Consider the following 18459-nt stretch of genomic DNA (forward strand, 5'->3'; position numbering starts at 1 on the left):
AGGTGTTTATTTTATTTTGGTACCGCATTATCCAGTTAGACACACATTTCTCTTTTTAAACAAACTTTGGGGGGCAGAGGGTGGGTGGTCTTTATAATCCATTCGCCGTGTGTGATACCATCTGTATAACTTTATTGACACGGGCACAAGTTTGGGTGGGTGAGTCTTATTTTCCAGTCGACTGAAATCCGGGAAAATACGGCAACTCACGATTTCTCCACGTCAAACGGTTTCCGTTATTCTTCAATGGCAATTGGAGAGAAAAAAGCCCGTGCGAGGAAGAGAGGAGAGGGCCCTAGCCTCGATCACAAAGCGCAACCAATAAAACCAGAGACGATTCGATGCTGCGTAACTCATATTTTTTTTTACTGTAAAACAAATGTACGGAATGAACAACAGATGTACCCAAGGCTACACAACAGAAACGATACAACGCACTCGCATGTAATGCCGAGTGTCTGTTAATCATGTATGTACAGAATACAAAACAAGCACTATCAGTAGCATCGTTATGGAATATGGTCAGAGTAAATATAACATAACGCGTACATACATAAAGGCCATAATGCCGCTGGTTATGATTATGCTGTTAATACGCAAAAGCCAAGGAAACGCAAGCAGAACAGATATCAACGTCGCGGAATTTAAAACAGGACAGTTATGAATTTGGTAATTTTACGCTGTTGTCATTATACGTATGAACTTGATAAAATATTGAGGATGAAAAGCGTCGGCGTATGTGTATGTACAAAATTACGAAACGTTATGTTATATATAAAAATTAGAAAACAGTACAAATATTTCAAACATTCCAACGTACCTCAAAACAAATTATATTTTTGTTAAACGTCGGGCAATAGTGTAAACAATCGAAATAAATGCGGAAAGTATACACACCACCCCACAACGCTGCGGACAACGGTTTCTGCCTGACCCCTCACCCTAAAAGTCCATGGGGCCCAGGGAAGCTTTAAGTGAATGTTGGTCTCACACTCGGCGAGGCAACTTGGACGCGTTTTTGTTTGGTCCAAATCCCACAGATGAAATTTAGATGTCATAGACCAAATGTGTGTGGGGGTAGAGTGATCACACAGCGGCGAGCACACCGTGCTACAAATAGAGGGACCCAAGTTAGATTAGATTCCTGGCCCACGGCTAACAGCGGAGAGTAATATCTTAACCGATTCTGGGTCAGGCCCCAACTTTCCTCCCTCCTAACTTGACCAACCCACATAGACCAACCTCGTCGAGAATGGTCAGACAGATCCATGACCGACAGAGTGCAGGAATGCCTTCGACCAATGGTAGATTGACGGTTGAATGTTATTCGAATGATTTAGTCTCACAGGGCTCATGCAATTGTTTGTAAATTACATTTGCAAGGTTTGCAAGTTACAATGAAAAAATGTTAATTCAAAGGTTGTCTCGCAAATTCACTTTATTGTGGTTTTAATGGCCATATTAAGGCATAGGTATCATGGGACCTTAGTGTCAGAATCAAAGTATGAAAAATTGTAGATTTTACACTTCATGGCAATAAAACACGTGTTAAGATAGTCAAACACCAAGGGTAAAACCTATTGTAATTATTGATACTTTGATACTGGCAAAAGGATCCCATGATATAGCTACTCACCTTAGCTATAAATGCTCTGATACATGCATTGTCTTTGTACTGTCTGCATTTTGGCGTTCTCTGGTCTGACACGGGTGAGGCGAGGCCATAGAGAAGGCCGTCTCTGATGTGGGCCAATCAGTTTCAAATACAATGCATATATTATCAGTTTGTTTGCATGTTCACCACAAGTACGTGTGATTCATACTTGAGTCCTTGATAAAGGAATAGGTATCACCACTAAATCATTACCAGTTCAGGTGGTACCCATCTCTGCTGCATCCAACGTTTAAACAAATGCTGCTGGTTAAGTCTGGAAGGCCAAGAAGACCACGAGATATTTCATATGCGGAGACACAGGAAGGCAATATATTTCCCAGAATGCGTAGGTGTTTTTAAATAAAATTCCGCAGGGCTGTTCTATCTTCATCATAGCAACTGTGAGGATACATGCCGACACAGCTGTCCATATCCAAGGGGTGGCAAAAACAATGATAACAAAGCTATTAAGTGGGCAAACGCCAACTTAATTTAGCGACTAAAAAAACCCAAAACTAAACGTTTATATAGATTTTTTTTTGGGGGGGGGGGGCGGTGGGTAGGAAAGGTGACAATATATCCAACCGTAAAAAAAACGTGTTTAATAGCTACTTGAGAACTAATTTACAAACACTTTCTTCCTGTTCTTCGGCGAAGGCTGCGGCAGTTCCACCTGCTCGCTCGTTAGGAGCTTCGCGTTACAGCGGCCGCGACGACGACGTACAAAACGGGCGGGACTACAAAGTTCGCTTTACGTTACATGCGCTATACAAAACAAACATTTTGCTCAGCAAATTATGCAACAGATTGTCGTTAGCTTTTAGTTTATTTGCAGGCTGTGTGCAAACGCACACTCATTCAGTTGGCAGAGAGAGCGAGAGAGAGCGAGTCGTCCTCGCGTCCAAACCCATCCATTCCGTCACGGTTAGCAGCCGAGGAGGGGGGGGGGGGGCGTGATGAGTTGAGGGGAACACGACGCACGACTGGGTTGGGTTGGGGGTTTATTTCAGCGGTTGCCTGAAGACAACACTGCAAGCCGCGTGGTGAAAGAGGGCAGGGTGTGCGCATTAGCCAAGACACGCGTTCAGTTTATGAGCAATATATTTATTTATTCGGACGGCCGTCCCTCTGCTTCACCTCCTCTTCCCCCTCCTCGTCGTTCTCTTCGGTGGGTTACGCATATCGCTCCGCTAATCGTGCTTCCAGCGGTCACGTGAAGCACCGTGAGAAAACTCCATCGATGCATCGACGCGGGCGACCGTACCGTCTCCCCGTCGTGCCCCCCTCCCCGCCACCAGCAGCAGGGAGAAACCCTCTTTCTCCTACGTGAGTGGACGGGGCCGTAGGAGATAGACCAGTCAGGTGGCGGAGGGGTCGGGGTAGGAAGGACCCACGGAGGGACCTACACACTGAGTGGTTTAACGAAATTTGACGTGGGCCCTGATTGCGAGGAATGAAATGGGGCCTCCCCCTTACTGTCCAATATCCCAGAATCTTCATATCCTGGCACCTGGGCCCTACCCCCCCCCCCCCCCCGGGCCCACGGGGCTGCAGCGCGGCACGACGTGCTGCCTGCACCGCTCGAGATAGCGACACCAAGTGTACGGAAGAACCTACGGACGGAGAGACCCATGAAGGGGACCACCTGAGCGTATGTCAGTAGCTGTAGGCATCTGCGTAAGTGGCGGCGCTCGCCAACTCCCCGACGTACGTGGGGAGGGGTGGCGGGGGCGGCGCCGTGGTGGAGTCGTCGAAGTGCGAGAGCGGCACGGTGGTGCCGTCGCTGGGGGCTCTGCGGCACTCCGACTTCACGAGAGGCCGCTGGCCGTCCAGGAAGGCCTGCGAGAAGACCACCTCCGGGTCGCACACGAACTTGTAGACATACCGCTCGCCCGCCACCTGCGATGGAGGGGGGCGGCATGAGGGGGAGGGGCTTTAGGGGCTGCAGTACAGGTCCTTGGAATTTCAGAATCAGAATCATTATTTAGGCAGGAGGAATCTGATGAGCTATGGAAGCTCTTATTTTTTTATGTCGAGTATAGGACTGCCCCCCCCCCACACACCTACAAAATGTGTGTGTATATATATATATATATTTCTTTAGAATGGTTGAAATATAATAATGGAGCCCCCGTAATAGATCCTATTGGTAATTCGCGACGCTACGGCTTCATGTGTAATGTTACCAGTTATACAGCGAAATGTAATCGTTTGTTATTTAAATGTTGACTTAGTCTTACAATTCAAATAACCAAGGTCACTTCATTATTATTAGTGTTTGTTTAGCCACGGAAAGCATCACGGAGCCTCATGATTCTTTTTCTGGAGGGTGTTGTGGATTAATCGTGTACCTGAGATTGACAAATTAATAACTCATGAATTTTTCCTTAAGCCCAAATTAGTAATCTAAAAACCAGTCATACATTCATTGTTATTCTTGGAAATGCTCATTACGAGTTATGTGCTTAAACCGAACAAATGTGCTCTGGTTAATCCGAAATTCACGTGATCGCCTCTATAGTACAGTAGTTACATATCTTTACAACAGTGGGTGGCGTTTGATTGATGTTCATTGGAGTGGCTCTTCTATAATCCACTTCGTGGGCCAAGCCTTCTGCGTGGGAGCAGGAAAGTGTTATCACTGAGCACGCGCATCATAGACCGGTCGATCGTTCGCATTCGTTCTCAATCGAAAGAGTACCATTCGAAATCGTCAGTTGTGCTTCATTTTGAGTAATTTATCCGATCAAGTTTTAATTCACGAAGCTGCGCGATGGCAGAGAAAAGTAAACACCATTGATACCTACATGGGGAATATGGCATAGAGAGATCCGCGAAAAATTTATATTTTTGGATTGTTCGTGATTTTTAATTTTTCACGGCAGTCCTCCTCGTCATTCGTGTGGACAATCGAGTCTACTGCACTAATTAAGCACAGCCTACATGATTTAAGCAGGAGGAAATAAACCCATTGAGACACGTGGAGCAGCATCGTCCCTCTTTTGCAAGGGAACGAGATCCTGGAGTCAAGACATTTTAAGTACAGGAAGCACTTGAAAACGTCTTAAATGTAACCAAGCTAGTCCAAGTGTTGACAATAATCTCATACACAATTTTAACAAGGCAAAGTAAAGAAGGGGCCAATAGCACTTCAATATTTTGAATAAAGAATGAAAGGCAACTTGTGGAAAGGAAAGTTACTCGATGAGACAATTAGGAGGTAATGACATTTTAAGAAGGTTCTGAATCTACAAAGAGACCATCCCTAAAACGGTAACACCCTCGGGCCCCCCCTTCTCCACCCGCTCCTCTCCCCTCCAAAAAAAGTAACATGGCCCAGTGTGCAGGCACGACGCGTTTGAGCAGTAATCTCACGGGAACTTTCCAATTACGAACACGGAGTGCAAAAAAACATTTAAGCTGAGAATTACAAAATATGTATTACAAGTCGACATTTTTGCACAAGACGAAAAGGTGCTGTAACAACTTCTAATTAGTGATACAACTTAACCAAATCACAACAGAATGATCATTATCGTCGTCATTCTTTATGAAAGTATTAGTGGCAGAAAAATTGCGGAATGCCTCTGGTGTCGCCGTCAAGACGCACTGGGGGGCGGGGGGGGGGGTTCGTATTCTCACCGAACATATTCTGGGTCGCTAACACTCCAGGTGGCAGGTGACTAATAACAGCGGTCTACAACTTTTTAGACGTCGTCTGCTTCAGAGATGAAATGTGCTATTTATTATGGATTTTGACTTGCTGAATTCAAATATGACAATTAAAACGAATGATTGGCTACTGTTCCCAAGATATTTAAGTTTTTACATTTCACGTTTATGTATATTTTGTAGAGTTTTATTCATAAATTGTAAACCTAGGGCTTTTCATCTGTTTATGCTTTACATGATAACATGTCACTGTCCTGTTCATGTAACACTTAAAAAAAACAGCAAAAGGGTTATATAAATAAAATGTATGATGAAACAAAAGGCAAAAAAAACTATTATGTATATATAAGTACATAGTTTAGTCCTTATTCAGTGTCTACTCGGCACTTCTTGGCTTGTCTCTTGTATTCATTAAATGGAGCATCTCTTGTTACTGTCCCGTAATAGTCTGCAAGCATTGATGGGCTCCATTTGCCCTGATAGCGTTTCTCCATTGTTGCAATGTCCCGGTGAAATCGCTCGCCATGCTCGTTGCTCACTGCTCTGCAGTTCGGTGGGAAAAAATCGAGATGAGAGTGCAAAAAATGTATATTTAGTGACATGTTGCCACCAAGGCCTTGAGGAGGGTTTACACCAACTCCCTGTAGTTGTCTGCCTTGTTGTTTCCGAGAAAATTTGGTGCCACTAACTGTAAGGATTTCCATGCCGTATTTTCCTTGCCACGCAGTGCACTGTCAAATGCATCATCTCGAAGAAGTTCACGAATCTTAGGACCAACAAAGACACCATCCTTTATCTGAGCTTCACTTAAGCTTGGAATTTTTCACGGAGGTACTTGAAAGCTGCTTGTGTTTTGTCTATGTCTTTGACAAAGTTTTTCATCAGACCCAGCTTGATGTTTAAGGGTGGTAACAAAATCTTCCTTGATTCAACAATTAGTGGATGCTGAACACTTTTCCTCCTAGACTCCAATGACTGTCAGAGTGGCCAATCTACTGTGATGTAGTGGGAATCTCTCGCACAACTATCCTATTCGCAGAGAAAACAGCAGTACTTTGTGTATCCAGTCTGCAGACCAAGCAAGAGAGCAGCAACCTTAAAATCGCCACACAGCTGCCACTGATGTTGGTCATAGTTCATGCACCTCAAAAGTTGTTTCATGTTGTCATAGGTTTCCTTCATATTGACTGCATGACCAACTGGAATTGATGGCAAAACATTGCAATTATGCAGCAAAACAGCTTTAAGACTCATCTTCGATGAATCAATGAACAGTCTCCACTCATCTGGAGCATGAACGATGTTGAAGGCTGCCATCACACCATCGATGTTGTTGCAGGCTACAAGATCACCTTCCATGAAGAAGAATGGGACAAGATCCTTTTGACAGTCACAGAACATGGAAACCCTAACATCACCTGCTCGGAGATTCCACTGCTACAGTCTGGAGCCCAACAGCTCTGCCTTACTCTTTGGTAGTTCAAAATCCCTGACAAGGTCTTTTAGTTCACCTTGTGTTATGAGGTGTGGTTCAGCGGAGGAGGATGGGAGAAAATCTGGGTCATATGACCTTGATGGTTCAGGACCAGAAGTTTCATCCTCTTCCTCTTCCTCGCCTGACTCAAGTGAGAATGAGTAAAGTTGGACTACATTTATTTCGGAAGCATTTTGGCTGTAGACCAGTGCAAGTAATGGGCGTAGCGCGATAAATGCACTGTATGACGTGTGGTGGGTGTGTAAACATTCTCCGGGTTCCCGAACCCCGCTGAAATGAATCTCTTTGATGAGGACGCGTGTCGCCTGTGCTTCCACGTACCTTCTGCATGATGCCCTTCTCATAGTAGTACCGCAGGGAACGGCTCAGCTTGTCGTAGTTCATGGCTGGCCGATTCTTCTGGATGCCCCACAGCCGAGCGACCTGTGCAGAATAAAGCCGTGTTTATTTAACTGGCCACCAAGCATTCAAGGGGAGATACTAACATCTGGAAAAATTTTGCTCCGTTTACTAAATATCTCCTTGCTTTTATCGATTCTTTGTCAATACTCCGACCGCCCCTTCGTCGGAAAACAAATTCGTTCGGAAAAATTAAGCACGCAACAACGAACTTCACCACGCACGAGCTGCGCGGGAGGCCGATAAAGCTTGTGTGTGCGTGCGTGCGCGGGCCAAAAGAGAAAGCGGCAAAGTTGACGAGAAGAACAAAACAATTCACATCGGGGACCGCTAATTGAAATATGGCACCATCTGAAGAAATAAAGAGCTTATTGAAATGGCTCGTAATTACAGTGAATGTTTCAGTTGTTTATGGTTACATACATTCTTAACACGAGCAAGTGTTGCTGGGAATAAATTAATAAAATACTCCTGAAAGGAAGTCAGTGGTTCTGTGGTGGATTATTTTTTTTTTAACCGACTTGAGTCTAGGGGCCGGAATTTACCCACGCTTGTCTCGGAGACTGTGGTAACACCCAGTGGAAGGCATTGGCAAAATGTTACCGCCAATCCGCTCATAACTGGGATCAGAAATTGTTACGGGTATAGTTGTGGGGGCAGAGGTAAAATATTTTGTATTTAATCTGATTTATGGTCAAGAGCACAATGAGAATTAGCCAATTTTGTGGTCAATGTTTTACTGTCAGTCTTGCTGGATGCGAAACAAAACCAATTCAGCCAGCAGCCAGGACAGCGGAAGCCCCCTTTGCACTCGTGGTGCTGTAAGAAAATTCAGCTTCACAAAGCCACAATCAAGGCTCCAACTGTGGGGTTTGCCAAACAACCCAACATAGGGCCCACAGGGCTTGGGAAATTATTGGTGCCAGTTCTGCGGGTTCCCGCACATCTGTACGAAAAGTGCGTGCATTATATATTCTGCAGAATTTGGAGATGCAATTGTTGCTATTGAAATGTATTCTATAAAAATATATTGATAAGATGCATTTTTTAAAATATTTTGAAGGAGCAATACTAGTTACTCGTAATAGATATATGAAAATATAAAATATGTATATATATGGAAAGCGGTAGACAATAGATCTTGCAAATGAAAGAGACGTTTAAGAGGATAGAATTTTTTTTTTTACGAGGTGGAGCGGTAGCGTAGTGGATAGTGCATTGTGTGTGCACCGTGATCTGTCTGGGAAATAGATCCGGGTGTGTATCTATTTCCCAGACAGACACGGCTGAAGTGAAAAAACCCGTGACATCGCTAGTAGCAGTTACCTCCTCCGGGTCGAGCAGCTTGAACTCCATGCCGCGCCCAGTCCACACGATGGTGCCAGCATGTGCCGGGTCCTCCAGCAGCGCCACCAGGAACTGCCAGAGTTGCAGCGAGCCACGGCGCGGGTACACGGGCGGCAGGCTCTCGCGGAACCCACATACCTCGGGCTTCACGTCCCCACCTGACACGCCACAGCACCAGCAAGATTTAGACTGGCGCGTTTTAGGCCACAGCCCTATAGGCCAGAGCCCTTGAGGCTGGAGCCCTTAACGCCAGCGTGCACATCAAAACATCTACATGCTGCGTCTTTCCATGACCCGCACAGAATGTGAAGGACTGCCCTCTGACCAGATTGCAAGGAGGACTGAGAGCTCTGAACACTGCCTATGACGATGATGGTGGGTTGCCTGGCCAGGCCAAGTAAGTACATGTGAGAAGAAGAATGTTCTACTTCTGGAGTCCATGGGCCCGTGCAGAATTTGGTACCCAAATTCGGTAACTCTAGAGGTGCCAAATGATTGAGTGACACCAGTTTGTGTATGTGGCTAATTAATGTGGATAATTTGCTTGCTTAATTGTTCAATAAAAAGTATTTTCATAATTCAAAGAAGTTGGTATGACTTAAGCTTTGCCATCGCAGGTAATACTAAGTGAACTATTTGGTTTGGGCCCCTGTGGACTGACACGACAGCGCAGGTCCTCGCGTTTGTGCCGTACGGCTCCCCCGGATGCGTTTTCCCGGTTGTGTTGCATTGCTCTTGTTGTTCGGCACGACTTCTGACATTTCGCTGGGAGCTTCTTCGATCGAGTTCATGAACAAGCGCCCAGCCCGTGGAGAAAAGCGTTGGAGATCGTGCCAAAACAACATGCAGCACAACCCCAAAACCACAATAATAAATATCCCCCGCGCTTTAAGAATCTACGTAGACACGCATGCACGCACGCGGAGAGGTAATGCCACAACACATAACGGCAAAAAAATACATCTGCCCCAGGAGTCTACGTAGGTTACAATCGGGGACCTTTGTTTTTGTATGCCGAGCACATTGTGGGTATTTCGCATGTGAAAGCCAGCACAGCTCGTGAGTGGTGGTCGTCCTGTGTACTTGAATCTGTTTCCACTGTGCATTTTGAAAGCAAATCTAGAATTAAAAACACGAAATACGATGCAACGGACGCACCATCAAACCGGTCTGGTACGACACAGGCATCGTCGTAGTATGACCTCCCTTCCTTCTCGTACACGAACGCTGCACGCAGACACACACACACAACAGTAAGTGGAGGAGACAGGGTTAGACGCGTCACCGGTGAGCACAAAACAAAGACACTCTTTGGTTCTTTCGGTAAAGTCACGTAGGTGAAAATAAAAATAACTAAATTTAGTTATTTTCATTTAAATTTTTTATCTTATTTTTATTATTTAAATTTTTACCTATGTGACTTTACCGAAAGAACCAAAAAGTATGGATCCTTGCAGTCACGAAAACTTCAAATCTAAAGACAAAGATCCCCCGTATAGCCTTAACATACTGTTGGGGCCAGTGCTGTTAGCAAGTAGCACCTATGAAGGCCGGATCGGTACACGAGGCAGGTGGCCAGCACCACGCCCGACCGCCTTTGTCTCCCCAGTGACGATTTTTACACACCAGGTACTCTTTTGAGGCTGAGGCGACCTATGGGAGGCCCAGGACCGGTTCAGATAATCATCACTGGTGTTGGCCATGAGCGGGAATCGAACCCCGGGTCGCCAGGTTTGTAGCGCAGTGCACTAACCGCTAAACTACCGCTCCCCACGTTAGTGTAGCACACACACACTCCTCCTCTACACAAACAACAATTACGAGCACACTGGATGACTTGAGAATTGCTCGAGCGGGGAGTGGGGGGCGCCCCAACGATCACCGATTCCAATTAGCCGTGTTACGAGCGAGCCTCGGATGCGCCGCCGCCGACGGCCGGAGTTGTCGCACAAGACACCGCTATCCGCCGCCACCGCACCGAAGCAAAAGCACTTTATTCCCAAGTGTCAACAACCGCACTAGAGTGGGGGACCGCGGAGGGGGGGGGGGGTTCGAGGCACCGCTTTTCTGGTCACCCAATCCGGCGGTCAAACACGCGGCGAGGGTTCTGCACATTTAATACGACGATGTAAAGCTCTAAAAATAACCTGCCGACTCACTGACGCCAGCGAGTCATTCGTTTAGAACGATGACTCAAGAGCCACGGCGACGAGGGCGCGAGTCTTTTTTCAAGCAAGAGCTGCCACCTACGCCACCCTACGCCAGTGCGGCGATCATCAGAGGCGTAGCCCGGCGCAGCCTTCGGCGGTCATGCTGGGTTGGACCGCACATTACTCGGCAAGGCGAAGACGCCTGCCGGCACGGGCAGCGAAACGTCGGGCATTGTGCTGAACAACACGCAATGGTACCGTCACAATAAAAAAAACGTCAGAGGCAGCTGCCACTGGTAACACTCCTACCTGTGTTGCTGTGAACAAGGCATCATTGCCAAAAATGTCACCGGTGATATACATTTAAGGCAGCGTTATTGCCGAATGTATGGTAGGCCAACGCTTTAATTAGCAATTTATTATTGCCACTTCCCATTGTGGGCACGGGTGCAAATCTTGATGCCCGTCGCCGCAATCATCGGTGCCAACGGAGATTAGCAAAGGCAGCAACTATCGTGAATTGGAAGCCAAGGAGCTGTGGGTGGGGGGCAGGGGTTGGGGGTGGTTTACAGGGGAAGGGGTGAGCAGCAGCTCAGTGCCGCCGACCGACCTTCGCTGTGTTTGGAGGTGGTGAAGCCGTCCCCGCCCATGTACATCGGTGGGCAGCTGGGCATGTCTGTGCAATTGGAAGGGGTGCCAGGGAGAACAGACATCATTATACGAGGTCGCAATCATTAAACGCAAAGTACGTGCCACGAATGAACCACAATACCTTGGCGATCTCGTCAAGGAGCATAAACCATCACGCGAACTCCCGTCGTCATCCTCGCAGCAGCCACTTTTGCCTGACCATCGAACAAAGACGGTCACCGCATCGCGCGCATTTAGATGCGCTTCTGTGGCCATCTGGAATGCTCTTTCTTCCGATATTAAGAAGCCGCTGAAGCTCGGCACCTTTAAACTAATCTAGATTGAAAACTAATTTAGATTGAAAACTAATTTCTTTAGAACTGCTTTTTGCGTTCAGTTTGTTGTCCTTCCGCCGCACCTCCGATTAGAACGAATGGCTACGTATCGTGCGAAAGAAGTTCAACATACATACATCATGTGTCTGCAAGTCTGTACGCGTAAACATGTACAAACATGCGGGCAGCGGCAAGGCGGTGGTTAGCGTGCTACGCTCTGGGTCGACTCAGCTTAAACGTGAAGCTGTTGCGGCATGTACACATGAGTGTTGGGCAGGCAGAGGCGGCCGGGGCTAACAGCACTTACCTCAACAGTCCCTCTGGTTACAGGGGGGACGTTTGTCTCTGTCCTTTGTCTTTCGATATGCAAAGACAAAGATCTCCATATAGCCTTAATAGACTGGTGGGACAAGTGCGATTAGCGAGCACGATGAGGCCGGCATGGCACACGAGGGGGTAGGTGGCCAGCACTAAGCCCAGCCGCCTTTGTCTCCCTAGTGGCGATGTTTACACATCACACCAGGTACTCATTTGAGGCCGAGTCGTCCTATATATATATACACACACACGCTGTAAACTGAAGTTGGATCCAGTCGTCGTTATAATAAACGCAGCAGCGATAAACGTCACAGAGGAGCGGGCACGCTGCCCAGCATGAGGACATCAAGAAAATCACAGGCAAATCGATGATGCGCGCTGGTGACGTTACACGGCTTAGCTGCGACACAACGCTTATCTCATGATCCGGAGATCGCCGAGTTCAAATCCATGGAGGAGAGGGGTTGGGGAGGGCGCGGCTTAATAATACAAAAATAAAATGAGCACTAATTTGTAGGAAGTCAACAGCTGTTGTTCTGTGGATGAAGCCGGCCCCCCTCCACTATAAAAACGTGGAAGTGCCCAGGGTCGCCAACGGACACGATGCAGTGTCCCCATGTTCGTTTTCGCGCAGGAAGAATAACGCAGAACCATCGTGAAGGTCACTCTTGACAGTCCCGAGTCGTCCACAAAGGCAGATGCAACGACTGGAATTGGAGGAGTCGAGCGTGTCGCCAACGGTGCGACACATCATTACGATGGCTCCCGTTTTTCAAGTAGTGGCAGAAGGGTGGGGGAGGAGGGTTAACGTAGCCTTTGGCTGGGGAGGGGCCGAGGGTTAATTTCTTTAACCAAGGCAGAGGGAATAGGGGGGGGGCAGGGCGGTATGAAAAAGACAAGGAACAAAATAACAGGCGAAAGGAACAAGAGAACCACACCCATCTGACTCCGTCATTGTTCTCGACCGTCTGCCATCCGTCACCCCCGTTGCGCGATTCGTTTGCACAAAGTCGCCAACGAGCAATTCTATGTGCGCACCGCCGCGAGCGCGAGGATCGATTTTTGTTAAATCGACGAGTTGCTTGCACGTGTTTTGGGCGCCGTGGTGGCGTGATGTTAACTCCCCTCACCTGGAGTGGCTGATAATGATGGTGCTAACTGATGAAAAAACACGTGTTGCTGTGTTCGAATAATCGGCACACGATGCTGCCACGGTGTCTGGACTTGCAATCGAGATGTCGCCATTTTGATATCCCGAAGCGGCAGTTAGAACGACGGTGCAAGTTTCTCAAATCCCTCCGCCTCTGTCCACCCAGCAGCAACAGAAATGGTTACGGCGTAGCAGGTCGATGGGCAGGTCACATGCAGGGGGGGGGGGGGGGGGTAAAAATTGTGGGTACTCGCACCGATTCGATCCCGACCCTGACACCTGTATATTTTTGAGTTTGAGCGTTCTCCCCGGGGTCACGTGGGACTCTCTCTTGGTCCTCCAGTTTTTTCCCCTTCTACATTTAGAATCAACAAAAATTTAGGATATTTGGGAAAAAAACACGTTTGAAAATAGCGCATTTTTTTCTGTGGCATTCGTCCCAAGTTTTGGCAAACCGTTTTATCAATTTGGTCGGTTTTTGATTGGCCGAGTCCCGAATAGCAATACCTTAAAACTATAGTTTTTTTGATAATATCCCAGTGGCGGATCGTCTTTAGGAGAGTCATGGCGCCCCTCACGCACACCCCATGCCGCATTATTGACCGATATCCAGACAGGGCTAATGGACGCATAGAAACTCGGCAGAAAGTGTCATGATATCAAACGACAGCGGTCATCCACGAAGTTGATTTTCCAGGTAGGCAGCCTGCAGAGAGAAGTGTGCACAGAGGGACGTGGAGCTCTCCATTATTAACAAGTTGCTTGCATTTAGAAATGTTCCGAACATCAGATGGAATAAGCTTAACACATGAATAGAAATGCACTCGGTGCCGCTGCCTTGCTCGGGAACAGATTCCCACGTCTTGGGCTGCTCTGCCAAGCGAACGCTGAAACCACGTTTTTTTTCTTTCTCCAAAACAGCTGCCCCCCCCCCCCCCACCTTAGGTTAGATTTTAAAAAATGGCACGATTTTTAAATGAGCTTCACGAGGCCAGATAACACACATCGCCCCCCTCTATCCGCCATTTCCACGCAAGCGACTGCAAATTGTTTGGAAATCGGTGATCGCTAACGTTGCGCCAACCGCTCGTAAGTGGGAGTACAGTCATTACGAGCTTCTTTCGCCTAGTGCCACTGGCGCACCTCCTCGCTTTGAAGCTAACGAGCTTGACGGCAAGGCGCCCCCCCCCCACCACTCCCTTCGCCGGATACTTTTTTTATTCAGCGAGACAAGGCGGATCAATAAGAGGCCCTTTTAGGACATTTGAGCGGTTTTGCCGGGGGAATCCGATATCCCATCAGCTAAGCACTGCGCCGTTTCATGCACTCGTGAGCAAGATGCATCTCAACCAATAGAATTGACCAAATATTGGGTGGGGGGAGCATTAACGATGCCAGAGAAATCAGCGCAGCGGTCAAACCCATCCGGCCGCTCGCCATTCCGCGAGCCGCCAAACCAGCCAACGCCCGCCCGCCGATCAAATGAGGTGTGGACGGCTGAGGGGAGGGGCCGAGGGGGGGGGGTAAGGGAAGCTGCGGGGGGGTGGGATCGGTGGAGAGTGGACCCAGAGATTTGTAACCCACCGAGTAAAGTTCTGCACTGCAACTGTGCTTGACGATGCAGACATTCGATGCTCTGCTCTCCCCAGCACGACACGGGCGGAGTGGGGGGTTGCATCTTGATGCGAGCAGCGATTTTCTGTTATCAATGTGGTTTGTTTTCACCCTCTCGTTCGTATCGTTTTCTCACCATTCCTGTCGTCAATGCAGTTTTGCTCGCTCCAAGAGCACAAACATTCGTGGGACGTTTGCATAAGCAGCAAGCGACCAATTCTTAAACGTGTGGTTCGACGCTTGTTATTCTGGACATTTATATTTGATTTCGATTGAAAAATCTACCCGCCGTGATGTGGCCACTCGTCGCAATCACAGACGTCCCCTGGTGTGCTACAGACCCGTGGGGAGGGTGCCCGAGTTGCTTGGGCGTGGTACTCAGAAGCCGTTGCCACGCGTTCACTATCACACAATCTATTACTATTTTTTATTTTACCACGTAAGGCCCATCGAGCTAGATAGCTCTTTTTTCAGAAGCGACCCTGGCCACAAATTATCGCTTAAATAGCGGTTTATGACGTGGACACTTATAGCAGCCGAATACTCTCAACGCAAAATCTAGAGGAATAAAACGGAAGATCCACACGCCGAGGGTTAGGATTGCTTGTGAACATGGCTTAAATGCGCACGACCAAGTCATGAATAGGGACTCGGCAAATCGTGTAATGTCTGAAGTCTGCAAAGTAGGGGGCTTTAGCGACGTTAATTTCCACCGGCCAAGTGAGGCGCTTTTAACTGCAAACTCTGCATCATTAGACCTCCTTTGCCAGTACTAAAATATAATAATAGGGTTTTTCCCCATTTTTCTGGCAACAAAACTGAAACCTTGTTACAAGGACTCATGTCTGCATTAACCACAATACTTGCAGTCAAAATGCAAACAAGTGTGTTTTTTGTTTGCATTTTGACTGCAAGTATTGTGGTTAATGCAGACATGAATCCTTGTAAAAAGGTTCCAGTTTTGTTGCCAGAAAAAAGGGGAAACACCCTATTATTGCAAACTCTTCACCAATGAAAGTGTCTATTTCCGCCTTGTTAAGGACCAAGTCACAAAACCACTTTCATATGCATTACCTTCACGAATACAAGTAACAACAACAAAAATTATAACGGCAGCCATCAACGGAAAAGCTGTTCTAAGCACGTGCGATGCACGCACGCAGGCACGGACAAACGGTCAAACCAAACTGGTTGCACAGCAGTAGCCCACCTCCTCCACGACGCTCGCAGCCAATTACGGAGATGTTGTTAAACACCCGCGATCTCATTAGCGAAGCAGCTGCTAATAAGGCACACGCTCGCTCACCCATCTGGTAGGGGCACTCGTTCCTCTCCTGCTTGATGGAGACGGGAGGAGGTGGTTGTGGTTGGAAAGGGGGGGGCGGTCCCCCCCCTAGCGTGTGGTGCGTGTGGCCATGGGGGTGCTGGCGGGGGGGCCCGGGGTACAGCTCCTCCCCGGGGTATCCCTGCGGCCCCACGTACTCCTGCTTGAGGCCGCCTGGCGGCCCCTGTGGGGGAAAGGGGCCCGCCGAGAGTGGCTCCGACGCCTGGCGGTGGAACTGCGGGCAGCCGGAGCGTGCCACGTGCAGCGGGAATGGAGGGCATGGATCCGACAGCTGTCGTTGCAGCCTTGGAGGTCGGGGGGGGGGGGGGTAGTGGGTCAGAGAGGGGGAGGTGGAAATCAACACCGAGGCATGAAATATGCGGATTTAATTATTTAACTTATTTTCAACAGATGCTCGGGTAATGATATTCTGTTACCCATCTGCATTATCATGCTCCTCACTATCGACAGGTGTCGATGCGTAAATTACGCGTGGAACCTGCTGGCCATTGGAACACGTGAACACGTTGAGCCGTGAACAAGCACGGTCCTCCCCGTAAATCATGATTCACCACTCCAGCGATTCGATTGTCATGATTACAGTTATGAAAAAAAACTATTATTGTCATCGATTTTCCCCGTCTCCTTTGTTTTTTTTCTGGTTTTTCTCCGTCTCCTTTTGTACAGAACTGGTCTCCATTAGTCTGAACGTAATATCAACAACTCATTTGCGTATCGTATTGCAAAAATCGTATATAATACATTCTCACATGCTCAATTGGCCACACGTATCGTGAGCGAAGTGATGCATTTCTCATCGGCGAATATTCCAGCGTCAATTCCTCGACGACACTCTAACCCCAAGTTCAACGATTCGCCACGGGAGACCCTCGTCCTATCCGCGCCGCGACTGCGCCCTGCAACCAACATCCACTCACGACCCCTGACCCCCACTCTCTGCCCTCTGCCCCTTGGTGCGGGTGTGGCTCACCGGCCGTCCTGGTAGAAGGCGCTCTCGGCCGGGTTGGGCAGCGTCGCCGCCACGTTGCTGTAGCCCTGTGATGGCACCGACGAGGATGAGAAGGATGCACCGGGCTTGGAGCGCGTGGGCGACGGAGACGGCGCCGCCCCCGCCAGCCCAGGGGGCCGGGACGGGGGCCCCGACACGGCCGCTAGCGCCACCGGCCCCGGGGCCGCCGCGACTGTTGCCGGCGGCGGCTGCAGGGGAGACAGTGCGGGCGTGCAGGCCGGCGTCGGGGTCCCCCTGAGCTTCAAGCCTTCGGCACCGCCATTCTGCATGTAGGCGCTAATCGCGGTGGACACGTGGGGGGGGGGGGTGATTTGAAAGGGGAGCGAGTTTGGAGGAGGTAGCACGTTACTAATAGCAACAGCCGTGGCGAGAGATACGCTGTACGTTGTATGCTGGGTGCTGAAATAAATCAATATTTTCGGGATTCTTGACCCGGACGGAGCAGGTGTGAATGCAGTGGCGGTGCGATGTATGTAGGTTGAACTTCTTCCGCACCGTATGTAGCCAACCGTGCTAATCGGAGGAGGTGCAATGGGGTACACGGTGCGACAGGACGCTCCTCACTTTGGACTGGCGAGGTGAGCCGAGGGATACGCGAGGCGCGGCGGTGGCCCCTGGCTGCAGGCGGACGCCGGCCCCAGGCACTGGCTGGGAGCCTCCTTCTTCACCTTCACGAACGGCGCGTGGAACGCCACTGGCGGGGAGAGAGGGTCATGCGAATGCCACTCAGGGAAGGCGCCACTGGCAAACAGGTACAGCGCAAATGGTGTGGGGGGGGGCGCGGGAGTGGCGGGGAGTGGTGGGGAACCCCCCACAATCGTGAGGAATCTCGGTTTGCCTTACTCTGTTGATTTTTTTTATCCGCCGTGAAGAAAATTTTATTTTATTTTTTGGTAGAAACAAAAAAATGCTCAATTTTTTTAAAACTATATTTCTCTGGATGTAATGACAAAACAATATTGCAAAGACAAGCCGGCGTAGCAACATGTAATTGAGTCGTTTTACATTTGTCACTCAGTCATTGCTACGTTTGTATTCTCTCAAAATAAATCCATAAAACTGCACCGCTTGACAACGAGCAGTTTCAAGCTCAAAAAAATATGCCACGGCGTTTGTGTGGCTTGCAAGAAATTATTCGGTGCATGAGCGATCAACGATCGACTTTTCCACAGGTATCAAAACAATCGCTCAGTGAGAAACATTCATTTAGATAAAAAAAACCCAATGAAACCCATTTGACGGCACTAATTTCCAGACTTACAACAACAACAACAACTCTCCTCACGCATGAACGGACGCTCTGTGCCGACACCGTGGCTGCCGTCGCAGCTCCCTCGCACG

The 18459-nt window shown here is 48.5% G+C and overlaps 1 protein-coding gene across 2 annotated transcripts in view; it reads right to left on the minus strand.

The window, feature by feature from the left end:
* Window positions 1-344: 344 nt before the first annotated feature.
* LOC133345187 (ETS translocation variant 1-like) overlaps window positions 345-18459 on the minus strand; it is a 28264-nt gene continuing 10149 nt past the window's right edge. For both annotated transcript variants that reach the window (XM_061555730.1, XM_061555731.1), the window contains 8 exons: window positions 17683-17812; window positions 17080-17394; window positions 16071-16393; window positions 11328-11393; window positions 9726-9794; window positions 8547-8725; window positions 7143-7244; window positions 345-3553 (listed from right to left, as the gene is read on the minus strand). In XM_061555730.1, coding sequence (XP_061411714.1) covers window positions 3311-3553; window positions 7143-7244; window positions 8547-8725; window positions 9726-9794; window positions 11328-11393; window positions 16071-16393; window positions 17080-17394; window positions 17683-17812 — 1427 coding nt within the window. In that variant the 3' untranslated portion in view covers window positions 345-3310. The remainder of the gene's footprint in view (window positions 3554-7142; window positions 7245-8546; window positions 8726-9725; window positions 9795-11327; window positions 11394-16070; window positions 16394-17079; window positions 17395-17682; window positions 17813-18459) is intronic.

Source organism: Lethenteron reissneri, chromosome 21 (genome assembly GCF_015708825.2).
Source record: "Lethenteron reissneri isolate LAM-NWPU_2019-01 chromosome 21, ASM1570882v1, whole genome shotgun sequence".
Taxonomy (NCBI): Eukaryota; Metazoa; Chordata; class Hyperoartia; order Petromyzontiformes; family Petromyzontidae; genus Lethenteron; species Lethenteron reissneri.